Consider the following 23,471-nt stretch of genomic DNA (forward strand, 5'->3'; position numbering starts at 1 on the left):
GCTAGAAAAAGCAATAATCCTGAGGATTGGGAGCAGTTTAGGATTCAACAAAGGAAGACAAAGGGATTAATTAAGAAAGGGAAAATAGAATATGAGAGTAAGCTATCAGGGAACATAAAAACTGACTTTTATAGATATGTGAAGAGAAAAAGATTAGTGAAGTCAAGCGTAGGTCCCTTACATTCAGAATCAGGGGAATTTATAATGGGAAACAAGGAAATGGCAGACCAACTAAATACATACTTTGGTTCTGTCTTCACAAAGGAGGACACAAATAACCTCCCAGAGATGCCGAGGAACATAGGGTCTGATGAAAGAGAGGAACTGAAAGAAATCAGTATTTGTAGGAAAATGGTGTTAGGAAAATAGATGGGACTGAAGGCCGATAAATCCCCAGGGCCTGATGGTCTACATCCCAGGGTACTTAAGGAAGTGGCCCTAGAGATAGTAGATGTATTACTGGTCATCTTCCAGAACTCGATAGACTCTGGAACGGTACCCATGGATTGGAGGGTAGCTAATGTTACCCCACTATTCAAAAAAGGTGGTAGAGAAAAAGCAGGGAATTATAGACCGGTAAGCCTGACATCGGTAATGGGGAAAATGCTAGAGTCTATTATAAAAGATGTAATAGCAGAGCACTTGGAAAGCCGTGACAGGATCGGACAAAGTCAACATGGATTTACAAAAGGTAAATCATGCTTGACTAATCTACTGGAATTTTTTGAGGATGTAACTGGTAAAATAGATAGGGGAGAACCAGTGGATGTGGTGTATTTGGACTTTCAGAAGGCTTTCGATAAGGTCCCGCATAAGAGATTAGCGTGCAAAATTAAGGCACATGGGATTGGGGGCAAGGTATTGACTTGGATAGAGAACTGGTTGGCGGACAAAAGGCAAAGAGTTGGAATAAACGGGTCGTTTTCCGAGTGGCAGACAGTGACTAGTGGGGTACCGCAAGGATCGGTCCTAGGACCCCAGCTGTTCACAATATATATTAATGATCTGGACGAGGGAATTGGATGTAATATCTCCAAATTTGCAGACGACACAAAGCTGGGCGGGAGGGTAAGCTGCGAGGAGGATGTCATGAAACTCCAGTACGATTTGGACAGGTTGGGTGATTGGGCAGAAACATGGCAAATGCACTATAATGTGGATAAATGTGAGGTTAACCACTTTGGTGGCAAAAACAGGAAGGCAGATTATTATTTGAATGGCAATAGATTGGGAGAAGGGGAAGTGCAAAGAGACCTGGGTGTCCTTGTGCACCAGTCGCTGAAGGTAAGCATGCAGGTGCAGCAGGCGGTTAAGAAGGCAAATGGTATGTTGGCCTTCGTAGCAAGAGGGTTCGAGTACAGGAACAAGGATGTCTTGCTACAGTTGTACAGGGCCTTGGTGAGACCGCACCTTGAGTATTGTGTGCAGTTTTGGTCACCTTACCTGAGGAAGGACGTTCTTGCCATGGAGGGAGTGCAGTGAAGATTCACCAGGCTGATACCTGGGATGACAGGAATGACGTATGAGGAGAGATTGTGTTGATTGGGCTTATACTCACTGGAGTCTAGAAGATTGAGAGGGGATCTCATCGAAACCTATAAAATTCTGTCAGGTCTGGACAGACTAGATGCAGGAAGGATGTTTCTGATGGCCGGGGAGTCCAGAACCAGGGGTCATAGTCTAAGGATAAGAGGTAAGCCATTTAGGACTGAAATGAGGAGGAATTTCTTCACCCAGAGAGTGGTGAACCTGTGGAATTCTCTGCCACAGAGGGCGGTGGAGGCTAGTCATTAAATATATTCAAGAAAGAGTTGGATATATTTCTTGAGGCTAAAGGGATCAAGGGATATGGGGAAAAGGCAGGGACAGGGTACTGAATTTGGATGATCAGCCATGATCACATTGAATGGCGGAGCAGGCTCGAAGGGCCGAATGGCCTACTCCTGCTCCTATCTTCTATGTTTCTAAGTTAAGCCACCACAGTCAACAATTGAAGTAACAGACTGTATCAAGCTAAAAGAAAAGTCTTGCGCAAGTGCAAGGAAAAGTAGAAATCCAGCTAACTGGGAGAACTATATAATGCAACAAAGGAATTTGTTGATGAAAAATAGATTCACTCGAGTCTGTCTTAAAGTAAAAGTACACAGTTTATTAACAGAACGTTCTGGGAGAAGAACCATAGACCCCGCGGTCTAGTGATAAGCTTCTCACCGTTAGTGATATCAAACTTCTTTTATACAGGCAAAACACTACACACAAATGTGTTCACCCAATGGGAGCAGACACAAACAGTTAATTCCTGCCCCGTCTTAAGCTGAGTTTGTTTTGTCTTGTGCCATTGTTTCTTATTTACAAGTTCACTTCTTACAATACATTCTTTAACTCTTTATGTTGCTGCTTTAAGCTATATCATTTTCACCCTAACAGTCCCTCCTGTTGGTCCCTGATCAAAACTTGATTTGTCCTGGGAACCAATGTACCAGGGTAAAAATGGCGGCACGCAGCTCCTTGTTATCCATTTACAAAATCCAACAACGATCACAATTGTTTATGACACTCTTGATGATTCCTTTATGCCATTATTGGCTATTGTCCATTTTGATCCTTCATTCTTATCTGATGTGTCGAAAACATGTCCTTCTCTTTGATATCCATTTTCTCCTTTTCTTTTGTTTGTGTTTCCTTCTTCATCTGTTTATGTGTTTCTTCTTGTGCCTTATGCCATAACCACTAGTTGAACCCTACTCTTCTCTAAGACATTTCTTATACAAATATTCATACAAACGTTACCTGCGCATAAGCATTTTCCATCTAACTGTTTGTACTCCTAAATAAACAAAGCTCTCTCTCGAACGTTACAATGCTCCTGTCCGACTGGTGCGGCAGGTACAGCATCTTTTGCCAATTGGGCACAACAACATTTTATCGCTAAGAATGCACAGTACATTAGGATTATTATAACAAAGACCAACATCAATCCATGTAACAATGAGGGTCCGATTGATCCCAACCACCCGGTTGTCCAATTCCACAGAGTCGATTCAGGTGGTTGTCTAAGTTTTCCCACCTCCTTCCGAATATGTTCGACCAAATTAGTAATATTTTTCTGAACTGTCAGGAATGTATGTGCAACACTCGGATCCTATCAGGGCACATGTTCTCCGCTAGCAGATAATCTAGAGCCATTCTATTCTGTAAGGCAACTGTGCGTATTGCCACCATCTCGGTGTTAATTTTACTCAGTGACTCAGCCGTATCATTGGCTACTTCCTCAAGAATCGAGGCTACAAGCCGAATTTCTTTTATTGCCCTGGCCGTTCCATACCCGGGGAATAGGATAGTGAAGAATCGTTCTGTTTCAATAATAGCTCTTTTGGATCAATAATGATAATGATTCGCTAGAGAGGGCAAGTGATAAATGTATGGCACCACATATGCCAGGTAACATGATCCTGTCCAGCCCCATGGCAACCAGGGGTGTGCCTTGTGGCCACAAATAAAGTATGTCCCATTGTACGAGGTGGTTTTATCAACATCAAACCCTGCAGATACCAGGGAGTAGTTGAAAGTACCTGTCTGGTTGGCGTATGGGACTTCCAGTGTACAACCATAATACTGAGAGGACGTATAAAGGGGAAACCCCGTCGGCAGTACCAGTTACTGTAAAATTATACGCGCACCGACTAGTGCCTACGAATATTCCCCCCCAGTCAAATTCCTTACTAAACATATTGTCCCCGGTAGCCTTCCCATACCTGTGGCCTTGGTGAGGATGAGGAAGGGAGGCCGTTGGGAGCGGTTGTACCCTGGTTGGTACCACCCTTCGAAGGTATTCATATAATATCCCCCCGCTTCCCAGGGCTCTGCAGATATGGGGTAAAATGACAAAGTAGAGGATGCCTCTCTTTCCGTCTGTTACCACAGACGCAACTCTTATCATCCTGGGGGATTGGCGTGTGCCATTCTGGTGTATATATACCACTCTACTACTTCTGACAGATTAAGTGGGACAGGTCTAAGAGGAATCCCTCCTTAATTCAATTCAATTCAATTTTATTTGTCATATATGCAGCAGACGTGTGTACTGCACAATGAAATGTTGATTTTTAAGAGTCCTCCTTTAGAGTGGATAGGGATTTGGGTACATACCCAACAATCTCCTTCCTTATTGTTTTCCGTAGCATATTTGTGGGACATATACAAAAAGGTATTCACCTTCAGTTCTCTACGTCGCTTGTTATCATTCTCTGGTCCGGGGACCTGTCTCATCATAACAATTAGGCAGGCACCCACTACACAAGCACATAACAGCAGTATCCCTTTTTCCATTATTAGAACAGTTGTCCCCCTTTTTTTTTTTAACAAGAACCGGAAATCACGCACGCATTCCCTTGCATTAACATCGAACAATTCTTATCACTTTATGTTAACAACTTCCCAAAGGCGATATCGCCAACCCTAACTCTTTGTTGCTTGTAGATTCTATTCTCCTGTAGGGATGGATAAAATATCATTAGCTTAAGTCCTCGAACATAACCATTTGGACTTCCTCCCGCCTTGGGGCTAGTTGGGGTCGGCGGGATTGTTCCCATACGTACTTCAGGACGCACCCAAGGTGTATCCCATTAGGATACTACATCATATCCATACCAATGTTCGTACTATCATCCATTCCCATTCTTTGTATTGCCTGATATATTCTTCGCTATCTGTAAAGGGTATCTGTTCTGGTGTAGCCATTGCTAAGCTGATGAAGGGTCATAGACTTTCAACTGCGTCCAGTGCTTCCATCGTCCCATGCCCTTCATATCAATGCAAGCACACGTATCCCCACTAATTAGAATTTGGTATGTCCCTGACCACTTTGGTGCAAATCCGGGTTTCTCAGGTAGATTTTTAACCATTACCTTAGTCCCTGCCGGAGGAATGTATGGGAGCACAGTTAACTCCAAATCTTTGTCCTTTTCCTCCTGCCGATCCCGAGTTTGTTGCCTCATTTCTTTCAACTGGTCACTTAATTCCAATACGTATCTACGGATTTTGTCCTTGAGGGGGCCTACCTCTTCCCCACCAGTTATTATTCCATGGGGAAGCCGCATTGCCCTTCCCGTCATTAATTCGTACGGGGATAAGCCCGTCGTTCGATTCGGGATTGCCCGCAACTTCATTAATACGGCTGGCAACACATCTACCCATTGTTGTTGCCTTTCTCCCAGGGCCTTGGCTAGGGCTGTTTTTAAAGTTCGATTCATTCGTTCTACCATCCCGGAACTTTGGGGATGATAGGGGATGTGGAATTTTTGTTTTATTCCCATCCATTCACATATCTTTTTCACTACAGCTCCTGTAAAATGTGTCCCTTGGTCGGAATCGATCTGTACTGGCACTCCCCATCTGGGAATTACTTCTTCTGCCATGATTTTAGCTACAGTGGTGGCTGTACAATCCCGAGTTGCAAACGCCTCAACCCATCTGGTGAATTGATCTGTGATTACCAAACAATATTTTCGTCCCCTGGAAGTGGGAAGTGGACCCGTGAAGTCTATCTATATATTTTCCCATGGCCCCCGTGGTCGGGGTTGGTGGGCTAATCGTATTTTTATCGGTCGCCCTGGGTTATACTGTGCACACCTCAGGCACCGTTGACAGTACTTTGCCGCGTCCTGTCCCAAACCCGGCCACCACCATTCTTTACTTAATAATTCAATCATTGCTCCCCTTCCTGTGTGGGTATCCCCATGGTGCAATTCCAGGAGTATCTGTCGGATACATGTCGGAGCCACCACCTTTCCATCCTTTCGCCAGATTCCCCCGGAATCTGGCCTGCCCCCTGCACGATGCCACTCTTGTCTCTCTCCTTCAGAGACATCTTTGTGCAACTCACTGATGTCTATGTGTTCTACCTGGACGCTTGACACACTCTCCTCAACTAGTTCTTGTTCAAGGGCTTGTCTTGCTGCTAAATCTGCAGCCTGGTTCCCTTTTTGCTCTGGGCTTTCCACCTTCTGGTGTGCCTTTTATTTTTACCATGGCTGCTTGTAAGGGAGCCTCTGCGGCTTCCAAGAGAGCCTTTATCCGTTCCTCATGTTTGATGGAATCCCCCTCAGCTGTCAGAAACCCCTTCTCCCCCAAGCGGTCATATAATCGTGTACTACTCCGAAGGCGTATCTACTATCTATATATATTGGCTGTTTTCCCCTTTGCCAATTCCAACGCCTTTGTTAAAGCTACTATCTCTGCTACCTGCGCCGATAACCCACCATCGAGTCGTCCTGACGCCTCGGTTTTCAACTGCCCATTGACCACTGCCCATCCTGTACGTGGGGCCCCCTCAATGTACTTTCTAGACCCATCAACGTACAAGGTGACTTGTGCTCCTTCCAACGGTTCATCTCGTATTTTTCCTTCCCCTACTTCCTCATCTATGTCAGCGCATCTATGGGGGGACATACCTTCCGCCGGGTTTTCCCCTGTATCGCGGACAATCAAAACTGACTTGTCTTGGGGAATCAGGACCGCCTCGCAACGCGCTCTGCGCATGTTGGACACTGACCGTAATTTGTTATTGTTTAACATTTCTACCCAAGTGTGCTTAGTGTGTAAAATAATATCCCCGGTCATCACAGAGTTGGTTCACTCACTTTTACTGCCCAGGCCGCACAATCCAGTGTTGCCACACACCGTGATAGTCCTGCCACAACTGGTGACTGTTGCGTAGAGTAATACGCTACTGGGCGTCTTCTGTCCCCATGTTGCTGGGTCACCACTGCTGCGTAGAATCCTCCCTCATTCTCACAGTGGAGATGGAAGGGTTTCTCCATATCGGGTAATCCCAGCCCGGGGGCCACCATTAAGGCTTGTTTCAAATCCCCATATGCGCTCTCCTGCTCAGGTCCCCAGTCAATCCCGGCATTACCGGGGTTCCCTCCTTTTACCAGTCTCTGAATTGGCTCTGCTATTGCTGCAAAGTTTGGGATGAAATTCCTGCTGTAATTAAACAACCCCAAAACTTTCCTGACTCCTCTTACTGTTACTGGCCTTGGCATGTCCTGTATGGGTTTCTTACGGTCTTCGGGCATAGATCTGTCCCCTTGGGACAGCTGTTGCCCCAAATATGCTACTGTGCTCTGTGCAATCTGTGCTTTCTTTGGGTTTGCCTTAAAACCACTTCCGCTAGTGCCTGTAAAATTACGATCAGAGCTGCGGCGTGTCCCTCTTCGTCCTCTGACGCTATCAACAGATTGTCCACGTATTGGAGTACTGTGCTCTGGTACGGGGTGAGGTCGATCGGCTCCAATAAAGAACTCATCACCTGGTGAAATATTGCCGGACTGTTGTGGAACCCCTGAGGCAATCGGGTCCAAGTATACTGTTTATCCCCGATTGTAAAAGCGAATTTTTCCTGCGATTCTGGGTCCAAGGGTAAGGACCAGAAACCGTTTGCTATGTCCAGAACTGTAAATACCTTGTGTTCTGGGCTCAGTCCGTTGAGAATCGTGGCGGGACTAGCCACTATTGGGTGCAGTTTTGGGGTTACCTTATTTAGTTCCGTGTAGTCAATAGTTAATCTAAATGACCCATCCGGTTTCGTGACGGGCCACGCTGGGAAATTAGTAGTACTTTCTGTAACCCTAACTATTCCTTTTCCTTCCAGATCACGTACTGTCTTAACTGTTGCTGTTTGAGCCCCTGACTCTTTGTGGTTTGTGACTTGGGCCAGGTACTACTATAGGGGGCGTTTTTGCCAAACCCGTGTCTTGTTTTGATACTGCCTTTACTGCTTCACATATTACCTTATATGGCTGTTTCACCTGGTTCCAATCTTGGGTCAATACCCCGGCACTCCCTACCTTTGCCAAATGGGACAAGGGTTTGGTTGTTTTTGCCTTATTCCCATCCGGCAGAGGCCAAATTATCTTAGTCTGTCCGGGATCCACTAGTAAGTTAAACTCTCTTAGTAAATCAATGCCCATTATTGTTCCTTCATTATTGGGGGACACATAAAATTGTGCCGGTAGTAACTTCCCGGCTATTTCCAATGTTTGCACTTCACTTCGATATGCTGGGATCTTGGTTCCTCCCAGACCTATTATATACATTTTGTGTTTAGTGACGGGTAATGGTAGATTCGTGAGAGACACTGCAGCTCCGGTATCTGTTAACGTATCACACTGTTGGCCCCCTAACAATGCTGATACATAGATCCGGTTCTCATCTGCCTCCCTCCTAACGGGGGCTGTTGCCCGTCATTTGGTTCCCTGTGCTTTTAGGAAGTCGAGCAACTGTTGGTAATCCCCTGGGGTACTTGGGGTAGTTGTGTTCACTTGGGTCTCCCGTTTTGTCCAACAATGGTTAGTGGTATGGCCCAATTTTCCGCAGTTATTACAACTGAGGAGGTTCTGTTTTGGGCCCCTACATTCTTTAGCTATATGTCCCATTTTCCCGCAGTTAAAACAGACCCCTTTCTTCCTTTGTGGTGCTTGTCCTGACTGGGTGCCAGCAGCGCCTACCCGTTCTTGTTTTATCTGTCTTTCATGCGGCTGGTCATCCTTCCCATCTATCTGGCAAGCCCATCTTACGGCTGTGTCGTACGTGTCGGCCACCACCACACCCATTTTCAATATTTTCTGATGTTCTGCGGATAACCCGTCTTTAAACATTTTTATAAACACGGCATCATCCCGCAGGGGATTATCTTGCCCTGATGACTCTTGATACTGATACCACAGCCGTTCTGCATAGGTGTTTGCGTTCTCACCTTTCTTTTGCCTTATTTGCACGATCAATCCCCAGTTGGCTGTTGCTGCCCCCATTACAAGTTGTACCGCATTCTTAAAGTTATTCCTAGCTGTGTTTCGATTGGCTTCGGTTTCGTTAATTTGGGGTATCCAATCCCCACTTTTATATAAGTTAGCTACTTGTTCCCACTTATCTCTGGGGCATTTAGCCCGTACCAACTGATGTATATCTCTCTCGTGCATGTCATGGATCTCGTAGAGTTCCTGTTGTAATGTATATACCTTTAAGGGGGGAACTACTTTTTACAGCTCATGTATACTGTAGTACCGGCAGTGACCACACCTGTATATAGCACTGAGTAGTAATCTGTACAGTTCAGTTACAGAGTGAGCCACGTTGAGTAAACACCTGTTGTACCGTTCTCCTGCAGTCTGTGTCTTACTACTGACGGACACACCTGTAATTTCTGCCAGAAGTGGACATTCCGGGTCCTCGCCTTCATCTCTCCTAAATCTTGATTAATCATCTGTTTCTCAGCAGGCGTGAAAGCCTTGTACGTCAAAGGGTTTGGGGCATTCTGTGTGCGTCTAAGTGGTGCCGCCTTGACGGTCTTAATGTCGTCCTCACTTTCCGAGTCCTCCAGTGGTGCAGTGGCTTCCACCTTGTTGTAAGGTGGGGGCCTTTCCTCAACCCCCCCCCTTCCTGCGGCACATAGTCCCACATTTATTTCATTTCAAAGTCCTGACCTGTCCATCCTATATCCATCTTTCCATTGTGTTCCATTTTTCAGGAACTCATTTTCCTGTTCCAATACTTCTATCCTTTCTCTATGCCTCATCAATCTACAGCGCAATTCGCTATTCTTTTGTATCATTGATACCAATTGATTTACCAAAATGTCTCCCGCCTTTTTGCCTCTTTTTTGTTTCTGTTTATCCCACCACTCCCTCTGAGCGGCTGGCGTCTGAAACGGGTCCCACCCGTCCTTCCGCATCTTGTCTTCCAGTCATCTGCATAGAACTTCGAGAGAGACCCAGGGGGTCCCCACTCTATTTCTTTCCCCGATGCCATAACTAGTCCAACTTCAGACTTACCTTCGGCTGAGTTCCTCTATTCGGGCTGGTCTGCGACTCCTGAAACAATTTCTGGTTAGACAATTTTGGCGTTTGTATCTCAATTCGGACCTACTCTTACCCTTTCTCCTACGTTCTCTTCCTTCTCTCACAGTCAGACACATATATAGTCCTCGACCTCACGATCCTAGGACACTTTTGAGTCTCTCAACCTACTTAATCCTGGCCATCTCGTGGGGCCCAATTGGCCTCTTAATTCCGGCTCCGGCTAGGATCGATGAGACAGGTATCCTCCTTGTCCATGTCGATCAGTCAAGTACCATTTATTCCTTCACGACTTTTATCACAACACAATGTTCCCTATTTCATATAATTCACACCATACAACTGTGTTCTCCTACCTTTTGCAGACTTTTACTTGATTCGTGATGCTACGGCACTGTTCCTCCGCCTCCCCAGATGACTCCATTTCTGGACGGTCAAAATTTGACTTCTCGTCCGGGTTCACTGGTGCGGGCGGTCTTTCAGTTCCGGAGCAACCTGCCGACTACGCTAATTTGTTGGTGAAAAATAGATTCACTCGAGTCTGTCGAAGTAAAAGTACACAGTTTATTAACATAACGTTCTGGGAGAAGAACCATAGACTCCGCGGTCTAGTGATAAGCTTCTCACCGTTACAGTGATATCAAACTTTTTTTATACAGGCAAAATACTACACACACATGTGTTCACCCAATTGGGTTTCCCCAGCAACAATTCTCTTGTACTCATCCAATCACGTTCCCCCAGCAACAAGGTATTGAAACTTCTTTTATACATTATAGCAACATATTACACACAGGTGTCTTCAACCAATCACGCTCCCCCAGCAACAACTCCCCTGTCCTCACAGGAATGATATGGAACCTTCTAGAACTTTGGGCAGTTTTTAATAGTTAATTACAAAATGGGCAGTTTTGCAGCTACCAATTACTGTAGCTCATCAATACACACAATTTTGATTCATCTACTTTGCATTATAGAATAGTAGAATTACATTAATACATCCAAAGGGCTTCCAGCAAATAGTTTGCAGAAGGCTGCACCACTGAATAATTGTGAAATGTTTAGTGTTTCCCACATTCAATAACTGTTCAACAATAATGTCAAGCGCAATGGTTTTAATGGGAGCAGACACAAACAGTTAATTCCTGCCCCGTCTTAAGCTGAGTTTGTTTTGTCTTGTGCCATTGTTTCTTATTTACAAGTTCACTTCTTACAATACATTCTTTAACTCTTTATGTTGCTGCTTTAAGCTATATCATTTTCACCCTAACAAATTCAAAGAAAGTAGTCAGAGGTGCAAAAAGGAATATGGAAAAAAAAATTGCAAGGGATAGCAAAGCTAACTGCAAAAATGTTTAAATAGAAGAGAAAGAGACTGGTAAAGGGGAAATGTGGGCCCATTAAAGGTGGATGCAGATGAGGCTATAATGGATAATAAGGGAAGTGCGTAATTTGTAACTGTTTTCACATTGACGGAAGAGGACAAAATACCAGTGATACAGGGGGAATCTAAAAATGTTAAAGGGAGGAACTTAGTAGATTTAATGTAAGTAGAAATATGGTACTGCAGAAAATAATGGGACTTAAGATAGGCAAATCTCCAGGACCTAATGGTTTCCATCTCAGGCTGTTAAAAGAAATAGGTGAGGAAACTGGAGATGTATTCATCCTAATTTTCCAAAGTTCTCTAGATTCAGGAATTGTCTTTTAGATTGGAAAGTTACAAATGTCACTCTTATTTAAGAAGAGAGGGAGAAACCAGGTTAATGCAGACCTGTCAGTTTAACATCAATTGTGGGGAAGTTACTTGAATCTATCAAAGACAATGGCCCCGACATTTATGGGGCTGTGCATTCGGAGCCTGGGGAGAAGTTTATAGAAACCCAGAAGTACGGGTATCCCGAACATCCTGCAGTTTAAAATTGCCGGATGTCTTTTAATTTTTTTTTTCCAGGTTTCCCACCCGACAGCTGTCTGCCTGTTGAGCGGGAAAGCCTGCAGCAGAAGGATGCAATTGAGGCGCAGGTAAGGAGGCAGGGAGCGATTGCTGATGAGGGGTTCTAGTGAGGGGGAGGAGGAAAGGAAGTGATGTCAGGAGGAGCGAGATAGTGGTCGGGGGAGAAATTGTGGAGCGTGTGAAGATGGTGGTCGGCGGGGCCAGGGGGATGGTCTGATGTGGTGGGGGGGCATTTACAGGGTAGCTTGTTGGGTCGTGAGGAAACACTCCTGCTCCTCCTGGCCCACAAGCAGTGCTGTAAACGCACTTACCTTATGGATTCAGCCCTTCTCATCTCGCATCTTTTTACCGGCCAGGTTTCCTGAGACCCGGGAAGCCCGGCCAAAATGGTTTAAAAATAGAAACGCTATTAAAATGAAGGCACACAGCCTCCATAAAAGGTTTCAATGACCATCCCGCCTCTGTTAAAACCGGGAGCAGGTGGGTTCCTGTTTCAGATTTTTATCTTTCAACCTCCCACCTGACCCAAACCTACCTGTTTTTGGGGGTTAAAATTACCCCCAAAGTGACTGAGTATTTGGACAAGTAGCAGCTGATCAAAGAAAGTCAGCATGGATTTGTGAATGGTAGGTCATATCAGACTAATCTAATTGAATTTTTTGAGGAAGTCACTCGTATGGTGGATAGGAGTGTGTCCATGGATGTTGCCTAATGGACATCTGGAAGGCATTTGATAAGGTTCAGCACAGGAGATTATTAGGAAAAATGCGAGCACCATGAATTGGAGGTAACCTTTGTATCATGGGTTGGTAATAGGCTGGGAGTTAGGAGACGAGAGAGTAGGGATAAAGGGTTCGTTCTCTGATTAGCGGGATGTGACGAGTGGTGTTCTTCAGGGGTCTGTACTGGGGCCTCACCTTTTCACCATATATATTAATGACTTGGATGAAGTAACAGAGAGTTGTATATCCAAGTTTTGCAGATGACATGGTTAGGAGGCGTGTGGATGGGAAGAGGCAGTTGTAAAAGGACATAGACTGATTAAATGAGTGGGCAAAACTGTAAAGTCTGTGGGTTGTGCAGTTAATAAATTCACAGACTTCAGAAGTAACAAACAAAACAGGTCTTTACTATTCGAAGGTCCGGGCGAATCTGCCCAATAACTCCTGGCACAACACTTATATACTGGTGTGGTCACTATCGGTATTACAGTATACAGAAGCCAAACAAATAGTGCCACACCTAAAGTAGTTCCCTTAAAGGTGAACGGTTACATTCAATAGTTCCCTTAAAGATAGACGGGTACATACACTACAATCCTCCCTTTTTAGCTTATTACTTACAGAGTCCCCGTTAAACATACATATTTTCAACTTCCTATAAAACAAATTACAGATATAATCTCGGTGGAGTCAATGTCATATAAAACAATTTACAAATATAATCTCGGTGGAAACAGTTCACAGGTTCAGTCTCTGCGGAAACAGTTCATAGATTCAGTCTCTGATCTTGACTCGTTCCGAACAACATTTCTTTGGTGTAGCTGGATTACCTGGCTAGCGTGACTCCTCCATAGCCTTTTTCTTGACTTAACAGCTTGAACCTTCGTCCTGTTGAACCAGCAGTGCGGACTTTTACAACCAACTGGCTGTCTTGACATTTCGTAATGTCCTGCCTGGAATGGTAGAAGTGCTAATATTTTAGACAGTTATTATCTTCTGCTTCTTTTTCTTTTCTGCCTTTTTGAAACTCTCGGAGCTCCTTTCTCGGCTGCCAGCTGTAGCGCCACCAACTCTCTATGTTCCTTAGACCTTAAGTGCTTCCTCCGGATTTCAGCACTTTGAGAGTTTTCACCACAAGCTGGGCAGACCACATCCTCGTAATATTCAGTGTCACTCAACAGGTCATGGTAATATTCGGGTTCGTCCTGAGTTAGGCCAGCGAGAGAGACTTCTTCTTCCTCCTCACCCGTCTGGACGTTAGCTGACGGTGGTTCCTTCCCTAAACATCTTTCTTGAAAAGCCTTCTTCATGCATTCATATTCATCCCGCTCTTCCTGGGTTATCTGCCATTCCTTCACGACGGACCTCATTTGTGAGTTCAATACCTTCCTTTCCATCGGTAATTGCATTATCAGGCTATTTAACCCTTCTACTGAAGTAACGGTTTCCACATTCTTCTGCTCACCTTGACGTGATTCAACGTACTTTTGGCATCCTTGTAAAATTTGTGTTGCCACCTCCGCTATCTCCGTGACTTTTGAGAGCTCCGAACTCGTTCCCCCTGAAGATTGAAGCTCGTGTTCAGATTGTTCCCCTTGCAGAGTCTTGTCCTGCAGCATATGAAGGAGTTGGCTGACCGTTAACTCTTCCCTGGGAACACGGTGGATCAGAGTCTTCTCCATTTCCTCCACCACTTTCTCCAATACTTCCACCTTACGTTCCTCTTGAACTTTGGCTTTCAGCGCTCGGAAAAGTTGCGCCCTGATGCTCTCTAGTTCATGTTCAGGGACCATTCTTACAGTGTCCTGTTCTTCCACTGAAAGGATTCCCAGTTGAATCTGTTCTTCAAGTTGTTGAACCTCGGTCATTGCCGCCTCATATTTGTCTTGGGTGTCCTTCAATGTTTTTATAAGTTCTTGGACATCCTGTCTTTCATGCTCTGCCATGATTTTCACCTCTAATTTCTCATCTATGGATGGATCTCCTACCGATGAGTCTGTCTTGGCCTTGAGCTCATCAAGAATTTCCTGCAGCCTTTGGACTTCTTGCTCATGTTCAACCTTTAGTTGTTCATATGCTTCTACTGAAACTAGCTTTTCGGAGGCTGCCGAGTTAACCCCCTCCAGAATTGTAGCCTGGGCCTGTTCATACTGTTCTTTCAACTTCTCACACTCTGCTTGTAAGGAGTCGTAGAGAAGAACTGGAATAAAATCCTGGCTCCCTGAAGATTCCTCTTCCTTTGGTTCATTCTGTAAATATTCTAGTTCCTGAACAGCATCAGGGGAATGTGATTGGTATTTGACCACGATGGCTCTATGGTCGCTCTCTGCTTGAGCTAGCTGTCTCTGTAGTCTTTCCAGGTTCTCCCATTCGGTGTCCCAGAACCTTTCCATATTTTTCATCTCTTGTACGAGACGGTCACTCAACTGTTCTAATTGTTGTCGTACTTTGACATAAGTTTGCGTCCGAGCTCGGTGTTCTTCCGTCATGGATGAATCCTTTGCTTGAACAGGCTCAGAATTCTCTGTCAACCTGGAGTTCTGCTCTGCAGCTTTATTCTTCTTGGTACCATAAGTCCTTCTGCATGTCTTCGTTTTCTTTCCCATCGTCGGCAAGTCCCTTTTAGCCTTGTCTTCCATATTCGACTTGGTCTTATCATCATCCATTTCAGAATCTGAGCTAATAGCTTGCACCGAGTCCTCCCTCATTATGGCTTTTAGGTAATGCCATTCCATGTCTATTTTCTTAATCCACTCCCGTCCTAGAAGTGGTGGTCCTCCCTCAGGTAATACGTACAAGTTCATTCTTGGGTGTTCTTTACCCCTATCTCTCACCTTGACTCTTATTTTCCCCACGGGGTATACGTTATGCCCCGTGTATGTCTGTAATACGAACTTGGTATTTCTTAAAGGTATGTGAGAGAATAGCCGGTGGTAGTCCCTTCGGTTGATGACTGATAGAGCTGATCCAGTGTCCAGCTCCATTCTTACTTGGACTCCAGCTATTTTTAGTATGACCCAGATGGCCTGTAGATCCGTTTCTTTACCCACATTGTGGATTCTCAGCCTACCCAGCTCCTGGTTGTTTGGGTCTGAGTCTGAATTCTGTTTGTCTGAACTCTTCTCAGCCACCTTGTGTACCTTGTTGTACTTTTCTTGTGGTGGCTTCCTTTGATTATTGGTCTTTTTCCCGGACTGGCATACCTTCGCGATGTGACCCAGTTTGCCACATTTCCTACACTCTTGGTTCTTAAACCAGCATTGATTCTGGTCATGCGTTGTCTTCCCACAACGGTAGCATTTTGTTGTGCTTGAAGTAATTTGGTCCACCCCAAGTGCCGCCGCCTTTAGTTGCATTTCCGCCGTTCCTTTCGCTGCGGCTTCGTGCGATGCAGCTATAAGGACAGCCCTGTCCAGTGTGAGGTCGTTCTCTTCCAGTAGTCGCTTCTGCGTCCCTTCTTTGGACAATCCACATACAAACTTGTCCCGCAGCGCTTCTGTCAGATTCCCTCCGAACTGGCAGTATTTCGCTAGCCTACGCAGTTCGACCAAGTATTCCGCATTGCTTTCGTCTTTCTTCTGCGTTCTTGCGTAGAATTTGAATCGTTCAGCCAGCATCAGCGGTGTGGGGTTCAAATGGTCCTTCAGCACAGCCACAATCTCTTCGAAGGTCTGATCCGCTGGTTTATTTGGTGCTATTAGATGCTTCAAGAGCCCGTATGTTTTTGCCCCCATCAAGTTTAGCAATATTATCGCCTTGTCGTCTTCCTCTATTTTGTTGGCTTCGCAATAGATCTCTATGCGTTCCACGTACGTGGCCCAGTCTTCTATTTCCGAATTAAAGTCGTTAATATTCCCTCGCTTAGGCATTTTTCTTCCCTTGGGAGCAGCACCAGTATTTCTTTAAGTATTCTTATTTATTTGTTTGTTTCTAAGATGGCAGTTTTCCCGCGAAATCGGCGGTTTCCCGCTCTTTCCTTCTCTCCCCGCCCACTTCAATGGCGGTATGTCAATCAAGATGGCGGTTTTCCCGCGAAAATGGCGGTTTCCCGCTCTTCCTTTCTCGCCCCGCCCACTTCAATGGCGGTTTCCCGCTTCTGGCGTCTTCTCCGCCTAATGGCGGCTTCCCGCGTTTCTTCCCGGTGGAAGGGGTACGCTTCCCCCACAGCGGACAGGTTCAGCCGCTGGCTGGCTTCAGCACAGCTCCCCTTACTCGGCTATGTCTTTTCCACCCGCCCGCACGGCTCTACCGGCGCTGGGTACACCCCGTTAATGGAGGACAGTTCAGCCGCTGGACTGGCTCTCGCGCAGTCTCTCTCCCCATACCCGGCTCTGTCGCTCTCTCACCCGCACGTTCGGTGCTACCGGCCCTGGGTACCCCGTTGGTGGAGAACAGTTCAGCCGCTGGACTGGCTCTCGCGCAGTCTCTCACCCACTCCCGCACGTTCGGTTTTGCCGGCTCTGAGTACCCCGTTGGTGGAGAACAGCTCAGCCGCTGGACTGGCTCCTCGCAGTCTCTCTCTCCGCACCCGGCTCTCACCCGCACGGTTCCCGTTCGCCTCCCCAGCCCTCTCGCAGACCGGTGTTTCCCTCCCCGGCTGCGGCTGGGTTTCTCTTCCCGCGCCTACTCGCAGGCTCAGCGCTTCGTGGCTGCGGTCGCTGCCCGGATTTTTCCCGCCGATCGCGGTCCGGCTGTCACCCGACGCCGTTGGACCCGACTTTTGGCCGGCACAGCTCTCCCTCGACCGAGGTCGAGTGCTCTGCCCTTATCCTCCGGATACTTCTACACCTTCCCCTACTCACAGTCTCTTCGGCCGCCTTGTTCCCTGCTGATCGGCTCACTCCGCACCGTGGTAGAAGTGTAGTCAGTGCCTGTTGCTAATGGAAGCTTTTGTTGCTAAAGTCTTCCACCTTTCTCCTGCTGCAGCCTCGTGTTTTCTTCCAACAGCACGACGAGGGCGGTTGCCTCTCTTCGACGCTCTTCTTGCTTTGGTAATCTTGCCGCAGGGTACGATTGGACTCGTCGCCACTGTAAAGTCTGTGGGTTGTGCAGTTAATAAATACACAGACTTCAGAAGTAACAAACAAAACAGGTCTTTACTATTCGAAGGTCCGGGTGAATCTGCCCAATAACTCCTGGCACAACACTTATATACTGGTGTGGTCACTATCGGTATTACAGTATACAGAAGCCAAACAAATAGTGCCACACCTAAAGTAGTTCCCTTAAAGGTGAACGGTTACATTCAATAGTTCCCTTAAAGATAGACGGGTACATACACTACAAAAACTATGGCAAATGGATTGCAATGTGAGGAAGTCTGAGGTTATCGACTGGAGCTGAGAAAACCAAATCAGAATACTTTCTTAATGGTGAGAAACTAGGAGCTGTGATGGGGCAAAGGGATTTAGGTATCCATATACACAAATCACTAAAAGCTAGTACACAGCTACAAAAAGTAATTGAAAAAGCTAATGAAATTTTAGCCTTCATGTCGAGGGGGTTATAATTCACAAGTGATGCCTCAGTTGTACAGTACCTTGGTTGGACCTGATCTGAAGTACTACATTCAGTTTTGGGCACCGAAACTCAGGAATGATGTATTGACCTTGGAAAGGGTACAGCGCAGATTCACCAAAATAATACCAGGGCTTAAAGGGTTAAATTATGACAGGTTGCTCACACTTGGTTTGTATTCCCTTGAGTTAAAAACATTGAGAGGTGATTTAATCAAGGTGTTTAAAATGATAAAGGGATTCAATCGGGTAGATCCAGAGAAACGGAAACTTGAAAATTTCAAGACTGAGATCAATAGATTTTTGATTGGTTCATGGTATCACGGGATATGGGACAATAGCACATAATTGGAGTTGAGGTACAGATCAGCAATGATCTAATTTAGTGGCAGAATAGGTTTGAGGTGCTGAATGGCCTACTCCTATTCCTATGTTCCTGTGGTGCCTGGCTGACCTTGAAAATCATCTTAACTGAAAATGGGAATTTATTGCTCCAGATATAAATTGAAATAGTTTTATTTATTGGCCACATTTTAAAAATTGGCACTGATATTTAAGAGCTAAGTTCTGAACATGTTTAATGTGAAACCAACGATCATGACTATTACTGATTAGTCCTGTTCTAACTCAGTGGAGGCCGCTATGTGCGCACAGCTTTCATTAACGCAGGAGCCACTTGAATAAATGAAGCTGTGACAAGCAACAGCATTAAGAATTGTTACCTAATTATCTTTAAATATTACATTTTAAAATAATTTGTGGATTAACAACCACTAGAAAATCATGCTAGCATGGTTTATCTGCATTGATTGGATAAATTGCACAGGAGGCTTTTGCTGCTGTTCAGCATTAGGTCAAATGTTGATGCAATTGCAATCTCAAGGTTACAACTAAATTTATGGAGTTAGCACATAATGTAAGTAAATGTTGTTCAGCCTTGATTATTATCTTGCCTTTTTTTCCAGCAGCAGCTGAGTATTAATCATTGTGTTTAAGTGCAATCAACAAAGTAAATACAATTTACTTTTAACGCCAAAAGAGGACCAACCTGGAAATATTCCTTTTTTTAAAAACTCCTTTCTGAATGAGATTAAATGTGCTAATTAAAATCAATGACTACCAGAGATGATAAAACAAAATTTTATTGTTCAAACTGAAGAACTGAAATTCATTTCCATTTTGTCATTTTTATTTTCATGTATGTTGCCATTATTTTTATGTCTACTTTTTTAATTAGATTGCCAGCAAAAACTCCTTGGAGTTTGTAAGTAATTGTAAAGTGACTGCATGATGCTTTTACTCTGTTTTTCATTGGAATGAATTTGATCATTCATGAAAAATCTTTCTGTGCAGTTTTCATTTAATTATTCTGTACACTGCATGCTGTGATTTTCTGCTGCACTAAGCTACAAGACTTCAACTTTGACATATTTTCCAACTGTGAATCCTTAATTTTTGTTTTTCCTTTTGGAAAACAGTGCAGATGCAATATTTGTCTCAAAACTGCAAGAATTAAATGGGTTTTCTGTGTTCCTGAGGTGGTGTTTCTGATGTGCATAATTCTGACATCAAGGCAATACTGTAATATTGTGTACAGAATTATTGTAATTAGAGGCAAGAGAGATAGATGTGCACTATAGAGGGTAAATTCAACAGTGCTGCACTTCCAGCAAGGAGCCACAAAGGAGAGAGAGCATGAGTCGGAGATAGGCTACAGCACTGGAGCTGCAACTCGTGCTCTCCGAGTGCGGCTCTCTGCAGAGACTGAGAGATTGGGTTATTTTGTGACCAGATGAGCAAAATAGCACCAGAAAAGTTTGAACATGCTTCTTCAAATCATGCCATTGGGCCTAATGTACATGTGAAGCAAAATATATTCTATACAAATATTGATAGTGCAATTTATTTTTGGTTAATTAACATTAAAAAGTACTGTACACCTATACATTCAGACATTATAAATAAGTGTTTGGAATTTGGAAACCTTATGGAAAATAATAGTTTTCAAATACTGGACACTTGTTCATGATGTCTGAATGTACAGCTGTTTTTTTTTAATGTTTATTTCCCAAAAGAATTTTCCAAAGAAGTGAGCCTATTCCAGGCATTCTTATTTTCCCCACCCTCACATTCACAATGTATGTTGATGTTACTATACAGTACATCATTTTTCTTTTAATTGTAGCATTTTTTTTGTTTTGTTAACTGAAAACATCAATAGCCTCTTGTTAAGAATTTTTTTGCTGAAGTGCAGTTCATTCTCTCACTTGTGTCAATGCATATTTAAATATTCACAGTTTCCGTTTGAATAGTAGAAGCACCGCCTTTATGGTTTGGTTAGGGCATGTGACTGAATTTGCTCAACTTTTTTTGGTAATATATTATGACAGCAATAAAATAACCTGCACTTTCAGCACTTTAAGAGATTTCACATGGCTGTATTCACAACTTTCTGCTCGTTTTGGGTTGCCTAATTAAAACTGAGCTTTCAAATTTCCATTCTTTTGCATGAAGTGATGTTTATGGATTTAAATTTATTTTGATAAGTTTTCCTGTGTAACACAGCAAGTGAAATATTAGTAATATGAACAAACAACAAGATTATACAAACCATTTGCAGGGGGAATTCTACAAGTCTATAAACAATTGTAATTTTTTAATGCTAATTTTAGTTGAGTTCAGTTCAGCAAGCTGTATTACCGTGCAGGAATGTCAGTTGTATATTTTTTGTTCAAGATTTTTACTATGGCAAATACTTAGTATTTAGGTATTATTTCCATTGTTTTTTTTACAAGTCATTTTTCTTTTATAGCTTATGGAGGTTACTGCACACAGTTTTGATGACTCTGATTCAGCAGCTCCAAAGAGCCCTTTGCATTTGGCTGTAAGTTAATTATTTTGATTCTGATGGACATTGCAAAAAGAAACATTTCGTATAATTTTACTCCACTTGAAAATTCTTCACTGCTCTGATTTATCTTTTCTTAGGCCTATAATGGTCATCACCAGGCACTTGAAGTACTTATTCATTCCATTATTGACCTTGATGTAAAAGACATGAATGGACGTACAGCCTTAGATTTATCATCCTTTAGAGGTCACACTGCATGTGTCGAAGCCCTCATTAACCAAGGTGCTTCCATCCTTGTAAAAGACAATGTGGCTAAAAGAACCCCACTTCATGCAGCAGGTACGTTTACATAACTGTTATTTTTCCATTAACTCATGTTAGTTATAATGTATCACAGTGAACTTTTGGTGTAGTATAGAGAAAGGTGATTAAATACTTTGTAGAAATTCATGTTTCCTTAGCTGATGGGATTATATAACTCTGCTAGAGAAAGAAAATTGCAGAACAATAATGTAACTTGTAAGTTTAGACAAATATTCTCAAATTTTGCTTTGTCATCTTTGAGGGACAGTGAGAAACTTTGCAGAACCTTTTCTCGGGAGTACAAATGCATTGTACAAAGTCTACGGTTGGGTGAATAATACAAAATCTACAGCCTTTTCTTGTTCCATGCTTTATGTTCTAAGTTTGAGCAGCTTGTAACCTGCATAATTATGCCCATTTCTTAAACACCAGACGTCATCGTTCTGTCCTTATTGAGTGAACGTGCCAATTTATGTGCAGTTTTACGCAATTGACTCATGTTCAATGAGACTTGGGCGGAACCTCACTTTGGACCTTTATACCTAATGAGATTTGCATTTTACCTGTTCATATGGTTGGACTGTATCATAGGTCCCAGAATTGAAGGGCCAGTCGACTCATCAACTGTGACCTAGTTGATTTTTATTAATGTTGTGCAATATCTGTTTATTTTCTTCTGGGTTATGTACCAGTTTTGTTTGAGGGAATGCAGGTGAGCTTCTCTAAGGTCTTTGCCAATCACAGACTGCCATTGGCAATGAGGCAAGAGTAGCCAAGTGACTTGTCCAATTTCTCTTTCCGCTTCTTCCTCCCCAATGGGAAATTATCTGGCTTTTTCTCTGAATCCAATGGTACAACTGAAATTAGTGTTTCCCCATGTGGAGAATCTTTGATGCAGCCTTGCTTCCTACTGCCTATTTGGGATGGAATGTGGCGTCCGATGTGCCTGTTGTTTTCATCTTCAGTAGTCTCCAAGAGCTTCAGTGAAAACGATTGCCAAATATGTAGGGGGAGCTGGTGATATTTGTGAGCATTGTTCATTAGATACCTCTGAGGTTCTTTTAATTTCTTATCTATTCTGGATTAATTCTGGCATTTTACTATGTGCAAAGGTTATGCCAGGGATCTGGTCTTGAAACCTATCATCAAACTTTGTGGATTTGAGAGGGGTAAGCTGGAACTGAACACCTGGTTCTTTATCAAATTTTTCATACTAATAAAAACCTCTCGTCTTGGCACTGTTCAGGCACTTCAGTAATGGCGATTCCATTGAGTCACACATTTTCTATTAGGCATTTCCACAGAGAAACATTCAATATTAATTAAGTGCTTAATTTGTATGCAATTACTTTATTTGGTTTTTAAAAAATTTGATTCTATGGACTTATTCAGCCACAGATGTGATTTTGAGTAACTTTGATCAAACTATCCACTTGCAAATATATTACATATCAAATATTTAGCACGTACAGTAAACCATTGACGATTGGTTTACATTTATCTATCATCTCTTCATAATCAGCATTCAGAGCCTAGAATTCACACTAAATTGGCAGCCTCAGATTACCAAAGCATCAGTCAAGCTGCATATATTTAAATGGTAGTCCATTAGTATTTAGCATGTGTAGATCATCACTGAGACAATCAATGTTTCTCCTGATCTTAATCTTATTTTAAAAAGTGCTGAAATATGCTCCATCTTTACCATGAGGGTTGAGGCAGGCATTAAAAGTTAAACCGGAAAATAATGGTGAATAGGTTGTCATGATTGAGGCTATCAAATTATATGACTAAATGATCAGACCGCTTGCTAAGTGGAGGGAGGGGGGAATGGACTGCTGTCCCTGGAAAGCGTTTTTGTAAAACACAATTTAATGTAAAGAAAATACAGAACCATAACATTCCCTTTTTGCCATTGTTTTCTTAAACTCATGATGCAGCCTTATTCTCCATATTATACTTTGTGTGAACAGATTGGCATCGCGCAGGGTAGTAAATGTCAGTCTTTTTTCTATTGTAGTGTCCAATGGCCATACAACATGCCTGCGCATGTTACTAGAGGGTGCAGATGGCTTGGATGCAGTCGATATGACTGATGGCAAAGGACAGTAAGTAGACATAATGATTTCATTGTACAGTTATCAAAAACTACTTTTTCCCTTAACATTTTAGAGCCTTTTATCTGGATGTGGTTTTTAATAACTGGGATTTCTCCTGTCTGTCTCCCAAAAATCAGTCCTAGTTGTCATAGAATCATAGAATAGT

General features: G+C 43.5%; 1 protein-coding gene across 10 annotated transcripts in view; it reads left to right on the forward strand.

Moving 5' to 3' along the window:
* The window catches only part of LOC147120214 (serine/threonine-protein phosphatase 6 regulatory ankyrin repeat subunit C-like), a 247,481-nt gene that overhangs the window by 173,981 nt on the left and 50,029 nt on the right, over positions 1-23,471 (forward strand). For 5 of the 10 annotated variants that reach the window (XM_085985811.1, XM_085985812.1, XM_085985819.1 and 2 more), the window contains exons 18-22: positions 19,290-19,316; positions 20,865-20,936; positions 21,041-21,242; positions 22,319-22,375; positions 23,227-23,314. In XM_085985811.1, coding sequence (XP_085841937.1) covers positions 19,290-19,316; positions 20,865-20,936; positions 21,041-21,242; positions 22,319-22,375; positions 23,227-23,314 — 446 coding nt within the window. The remainder of the gene's footprint in view (positions 1-19,289; positions 19,317-20,864; positions 20,937-21,040; positions 21,243-22,318; positions 22,376-23,226; positions 23,315-23,471) is intronic. The other 5 variants (XM_085985814.1, XM_085985816.1, XM_085985817.1 and 2 more) reach the window with 3 other exon arrangements.

The sequence above is a fragment of the Somniosus microcephalus genome, chromosome 4 (assembly GCF_052327205.1).
Source record: "Somniosus microcephalus isolate GS21.2 chromosome 4, FLI_Smic_1.0, whole genome shotgun sequence".
NCBI lineage: Eukaryota > Metazoa > Chordata > Chondrichthyes > Squaliformes > Somniosidae > Somniosus > Somniosus microcephalus.